The sequence below is a fragment of the Quercus robur genome, chromosome 2 (assembly GCF_932294415.1).
Source record: "Quercus robur chromosome 2, dhQueRobu3.1, whole genome shotgun sequence".
Taxonomy (NCBI): Eukaryota; Viridiplantae; Streptophyta; class Magnoliopsida; order Fagales; family Fagaceae; genus Quercus; species Quercus robur.
Genome location: NC_065535.1, coordinates 52,740,205 through 52,746,930, shown reverse-complemented (window position 1 = coordinate 52,746,930; position 6,726 = coordinate 52,740,205). Strand labels below are relative to the sequence as shown.

At 35.8% G+C, this 6,726-nt stretch overlaps 1 protein-coding gene across 1 annotated transcript; it reads left to right on the top strand.

The window, feature by feature from the left end:
* Window positions 1–681: 681 nt before the first annotated feature.
* LOC126713977 (uncharacterized) lies at window positions 682–6,476 on the top strand. Its single transcript, XM_050413953.1, has 6 exons — window positions 682–848; window positions 1,750–2,214; window positions 3,522–3,667; window positions 4,204–4,480; window positions 5,099–5,371; window positions 5,910–6,476. The coding sequence occupies exons 2-6, from the start codon at window positions 1,906–1,908 to the stop codon at window positions 6,387–6,389; spliced, it is 1,485 nt and encodes a 494-aa protein (XP_050269910.1). The 5' UTR covers window positions 682–848; window positions 1,750–1,905; the 3' UTR covers window positions 6,390–6,476.
* Window positions 6,477–6,726: the final 250 nt, after the last annotated feature.

The following is a 6,726-nucleotide window of genomic DNA, read 5'->3' as shown; positions in this document are numbered from 1 at the left end:
GAGAAACTTGCCTACCTGGGAGAGAGAGACAACAATTCGTGAGAGTGGATCGGTCACAAGTGGTCAGAGAGAGACTTGAGCGAATCATGAGAGTGGGTCGGTCAGATGTGGCGAGGCGATGAACCACTGTCGGTTTTAGTGGTGGCGGCGGTGGAGATGAGTAGAGAGGCTGGCAATGGAGTTAGAAAGAGTTGTGAGAGTTTTGGAAGAGAGAGAGGAAGGTTTGAAAATATTAAGGGAGTCCGGTTTGAGTTTTGTGTTTTCTTTTTGTGTTTGGTTTCAAACATAAGTTTTGATATTCAAGGCAAGCATAAGAATTAACTAATTTTCTGGGCAAGCTTAAGTTTTGATTTTTAATTTATTTTCTTTTTTGGTTTAAATTTTCTGATGAGGCTTTTTATAAAAAATTAAAATGCTGACGTAGCATATAAAAATGCCACTTAATCGCTACATCAGCGTCACATCGGTGCCATGTCAGCTAATAGGGTGTTCCGTCTGCCACCTAGGACTTTGCCGTTAGGGCACTGACAATAGGGACTAAAACAGAACGTGTTTTTCTAAATATGGACTAAAAATGGTAAAAAAAAAAAAACTTAGGGACCGAAGTGGGAATCGCGTGAAAATATTGAGACGAAAATAGGCTTTTCACCAATAAGAAATAAAGGGTGCCACTATCGCAGATTAAAGTGGTAGGGAGTATATGGAATTGAATTGATTCGATTTCTCTGTAAACATTACATTACATTACAGCCCAAAAATCTAAGTCTAAAACTAAAGCCACAGATTGAGAAAACAAGTTTTCTTCTTTTAATTTTGGGTCCAAATGAATCACCACAGGCACAGCGCAGGTACACTTTCTTTACTATGGATATGCAAAGCGCACACACTGTAATATGAAGCATTTTTCACCAAATCTTTTCTTGCATGCACTTATTATTGATGTTTTATTCCATTTTTTTCTTTTGGGTTTGTGTCAAAATTGGAGCTTTATATTTCTAGCTTAGAAATGATGATGATGTTGTTGTTGTGGGCATTTCATTTCTTTCTATGGTTTCTTAGTTTTTGGAAAAATGGAGCTTTGTTGGTTAGTTTAGATAGATACCCATTTGGAACAGATCAGACCAACCTTTGATTCTACTACGGAAAAACCATACAAGAGTTCGTTTGGATAGAGAGCTAATACTCGCTTTTAGAATTCTGTTGTTAGTCCCAATTCTAAAGGACATTTACTATGGGTCTTTTGAATTTGCATTCCTGTTCTTCAGGGCTCCTGCTAATGTTTGATGATTGTTTCTTGTGATTTAAATTTGAATTTGCTTTCCTTTTTTTTTTTTTTCTTTTTTTTTTTAAATTTTTTTATAGGGGGTTTTATGTGGGTTCTTCATGTGCTTCGTATAGGTTTCATAGTTGAAATGAAAATTTAAAATTTTCTTCTTCTTTTAAATGTGTTAGTTGATCTCAATCAATCTCAATTTTGTAAATTATATACCAGTTTTCAATTTTTTATCAAGTACTTATAAATATTTTCTATGACCATGTCTCATTTAGCAGAGTATGAGACTGGGACTTGTGAACCAAAGTTTTGACTTATTTAAGTCCATGATACATTCATAATGGTGTGGTGAATATAAATTGTTTCTATGTTGTTGATTTGTTGCATAAAAGCCCAATTGCCATAATAAATGGAATACTAATATTCTGATGTAATAGCATTTGTTCTGTGTTGTTTTTGTAATTTTTTTTAATCAGCTGTTTGAAGGGTCGGCTTGTCTGCTGACTTTGCTCTTAGCGGCATTCAGAGTGAAACGGGTTACATTATTACTCGTTCATTTTATCTGCATTTCAAGTTTGCAACATTGTCTCTAATCTAGAAAGGAAGGAAAGTGAATTTTACCATATATAAACATGGGTAGTCCGCTGCAACCTAAGACAAGAGTAGCGTTTGTGCTGATTGATGGGTTGGGTGACGTGTCACTGCCAAGGCTTGGATTCAAGACTCCTCTGCAGGCAGCCAAAGTGCCCAATTTGGATGCCATTGCATCTGCTGGAGTTAATGGTCTTATGGACCCTGTTGAAGTAGGCTTGGGTTGTGGGAGTGACACTGCTCACCTCTCTTTATTGGGTTATGACCCAAGAGTGTATTATCGGGGTCGAGGTGCTTTTGAGTCCATGGGTGCTGGTTTGGCAATGTCTCCTGGTGATATTGCATTTAAGGTGAGTAAATTTTTCTTTACATTTTCTTCTTTTTTTATCATTTATGGCCACTACAATGGTTGCTCACTTGGTTAAAAATTCATATCTTTCTCCTGTAGCTAATTATGCATCATATGATGTGTGGTATGATAGTAGTACATTGGACAATGTGATTCGTGATAAGAATTTTCAACACGTGAGCATTGCCACACAGTGCTATTATTTCTTGTCTATTTGATAACAAAATGAAGTGGTTGATATGAATGTTGGTCTACATTTTAAAGAAGAGAAAATCTACAGTTGATGTTAGTTTATAATTGTTTTGACTTTTAGTACAGAAGGAAAATTTTAATTTGATCAACTGTGGTCTTGATAGATGATTTTCTACATTTATAGTCTTTTGTATTTTGACATATTTTGCAGAAGCTGTAATCTTATAGATTTGAACTTTTGTGGATGTGAAATAGTGCTTTTAAATCCTTTTTTTTCCATGAAAATTAACTCTTCAAATCTTAATTGGGCTCTGTTTAGTTTAACCAATCTGGTTTTACTGGGTGGCCTGGGGTTGGGGATACATGCTTAAAGGGTGAAGTTCTTAGTGTCCGTTTGGGAATAGCTTATTTAGTTGAAACTGAAAACTTTTTGTTGAAAGTACTGTAGATAAAGGTAAAAATTAGCTGAAATGTACAGTAGGACTCATGAATAGTATCAAAAAGTGCAGTGGGACTCATAAATAGTAGTAAAAATAAGCGGAATAGTACTTTCAGCAAAAAATTTTCAGTTTCAGCTAAATAAGCTGAAACTTATAGGGGTAGGGAGAAAAATTCTAAAAACATTATACTGGGAGAATTTTGAGGTCCAGATTTTATTATTCTTTATAATTTAGGATGTTTACATTTAGCTTTCTGCTATCTTAAGTAATAGGATTTTTATGTGTGCTACTCTCTTCCTTGTCAGTGTATACAAAATATGTCTACAAAATATGTCTGTATATGTGAGTTAAGGTCCTTTTTGAGACTATTCATACTATGCCTATGCCTGAAATATCAAATTACGTTTACTAAACATGAAACTTTTCTTATTACTGAAGAAAAATAATAATTGTGTGACTCCCTTTTGCATAAAAATTTCAACCAGTACTTAATCATGAGTGCATGTGGTAAGAGTCAATTGTTTTGAGCATTGGAAATTCATTTCCTTTCTATATTTTACCAGTTATCTTTTGTCCTGCTTATACTTGTTCTAGTAGACTGTGTATTGTACTTTTTAAAATTTATTAGTGGTTGGCTATTATGCATGATGACTTGTTGCCATCTTCGAATTTCTAGTCAAATTTTGCAACCTTGGATGAGAAAACGGGAATAGTCACAAGTAGGAGGGCTGACAGGCACTTTGAAGAAGAAGGGCCCATACTCTGTGCAGCATTAGATGGAATGAAGCTGCCGTCTTTTCCTCAATACGAAGTTAGAGTCAGGTGCGGATGCTTATATCTGCTACAGTATTGCTTGTGAATTAGTGTTGGATTATGCTTCCATATCTGTGTTGTTTGAGATTTTTGCCAATCGCAACCTTTATTTGGAGAACTCTATGAATTATCAACTTCTCCTGTTATTTAAACTATTTTAAATAACTTTGAAGTTTCAAATATCTATGAACAAGGTATATCAAATTTTTATCAGTTTTAAAAAAAGTTTTTTTTGCCTAAATATATCAACTAATATGTAGTTTCAAGATATTGTTCCCAGCTTTTTAAGTTTATGTAGGTCCTTTAGTCACCAATATATAAGAGAGAGAAGTCCTACCTTTTTTACTAAAGAACTCTACAAATGGCATCTCCTCCCCTTTTAAGAGCAAGGTGGAGGGTAAAATTGTGGGTTCCAAGACCCACCATGTTCATGTGTGACTTACCAATTAAAATGAGATGCGCTACCTTTGTTCCTTAGTTGAAGCTTAAGGCTTTAATTTCAATAATAAACTAGACACAGATGAACACAATAACATTTACTACAGGTATGCAACAGAGCATAGATGTGGAGTGGTTGTCAAAGGACCAAGATTAAGCGGAAATATATCAGGGACAGACCCGTTAAAGGACAACCGCTTACTTTTGCAAGTTGAAGCTCTAGATGATACTGATGAAGCAAGGCACACAGCTGTAGTTGTTAATGAGTTATCCAAGGAAATGTCCAGAATTCTGATTTCTCATCCATTAAATGCAAAGCGGGTTGCAGAAGGGAAGAATGTAGCTAATGTTGTCCTTCTACGGGGTTGTGGTATTCGACTTGAGGTCTGTTGTATTCGAAATTTGATCTCTCTCATTAACTGGTCTGGATTTTGCTTTTTTAAAAATATAATTATTAAATTTGAAATAATTTTTTTGAGCTCAAACAGAAGCTGGAAGACGTAAGGTATTAAGGAAAACAGTTTTGCTCTGAGATGTGCTATTCTTTAATCTTCAATATTACTTCCACACATCCTGTTGTTCTTGTAACTTATCCTGAAAGTTGATATATTACGGTGAGAAGTCTAGCATGTGGTTGTATTCCAGAGGCTTGAAAATCCTGTGAAAATTTAACTTTTTGATGGTTTTAACATAAAACAACCTTAAGCTTATGTTTTTTCAGAGCATCTTTATATTTGACTGGATTACTATATTAGGTGGAATCTCTTTGTTCTTCTTTTTCAGATTTTCTTGGATTTATCTAATTTTAGGCTATAATTTTTTAAGGGTTTTATTTTGTGTACTCCACCCGTCCTGTACACTCAAGTTCCCTTTTTCTTACATGTTGTAATGTAACATTAAGTAAATCCCTAAAATCTGAAAATAAATAAATAAAATAAAATTTGAGTAATTTACATTTACAATAACAGCTTTGTATTCAAAATTTTGAATTGTATATTTCAGGTTCCTCCATTTGAAAAAAAGCATGGATTGTGGCCATGCATGGTAGCTCCCACCAAAATTATTGCTGGCCTGGGCCTGTCTCTTGCTATTGATATCCTTGATGCCCCTGGAGCAACTGGAGACTATCGAACACTTTTAACTTCCAAAGCAACTGCAATAGCTAAGGCACTCTCAGCTCCTTTGCAGTCTTGCCCCTCTGCTTTTGTACCTGGGGAGGATGAAAACAAACCTGGTCGATCAGATGGCTATGATTTTGGGTTTCTTCACATCAAGGTCATATATTTTAGGATTTATTTATCTTTTCTTCTGAGACACATTCAACTATAATAGCTCTTCAAAGAGTTTAATTTATCTTAATAAATTTTACATCATTGTTTTCAAGCTAGAAATACTATGTGGGGCCTGCTTGCATTGAGGTTCAAATTGAATTACAGGATCTCATAGCTCTCATGCAATGATACAGAACATTTGCCTCATCTATGTTGGTGCATGACTGGCCTGAAAAGATGGTTTTGGATTGAATAGTGAAAATGATTCTAACAAATGATCATAGACCATTTGAATTAAATACCTATTGGGCATCTTGTTTGCAGAAAATTTCAGATAATTTGAAATGACAGGGTAGATTAATAGCAGCAAATCATTTCACTATGAGAACATTTGATTATGAATGCTGCTTACTTTGTTTCTTTACCTCTGGACTGAGTCTGTGCCAATGGACCACTGGATGGTAAGGGAGGTCGAAGTACTTGGCTCAATATTTTCCATTGTTATGATGGTGATGGAGTCTGCTTGATACTTGGTATTGCAGGCAATAGATGATGCAGGTCATGACAAGGCAAGCATTTTGAAAGTCAAAGGGCTGGAAGCTGTAGATCGAGCTATAGGACAGTTGGCTAGGCTCCTCTGGGAGGCAGAATCAACTGGAAAATTTCGTTACTTTCTTTGCGTTACTGGAGACCACTCAACTCCAGTTGAATATGGAGACCACAGCTTTGAAACAGTTCCATTTGCAATGTGTCGGTTGAAAGACTTTGTGAGTGCAGTAGGTGGGGAGTCCATCATTTTGGGAACTTCTCTTGATCCATTTCCTCTTCCAGCTACTGAAGTTGATGATGACCTAACAGATGATGTGGGAATTGAACAAGAGAGAAGCAAACAGCTTCAAGCTTATAATGGTGATTCAGTTTGTGAGTTTAACGAGATTGCAGCAGCGAGGGGTTGTCTTGGGCGTTTTCCAGGAGGAGAGATGATGGGAATTATAAAGAAATTTCTTAAATTAGATGCATGAATTGTCTGGAAGTTGGGAGATACATGGTGGCTGCATATCACGAAGAGAATTAATAAGGCTGGTCTTTTTTTTCTTTTTTTTTTGGGGGGGGGGGGGGGGGGGGGGGGGGGGGGGCTGATAAATAGCTATAATCTGGTTATTTTAATCACAAAATTTTTGAAGCTTAAACTGACTTTGCTTGGAGAAAACGAAGTTTGTACATACAATCTGAAATAAGTTGATCCAAGGTTCTGTTTCCTCATGTTCTCTTGCCACATTGATCTATGAGTAGACTTCCAAGGTAGAATCAAATCCATTGGTTTTTGGCAACATACACATGGTATGATGTTCATAATAT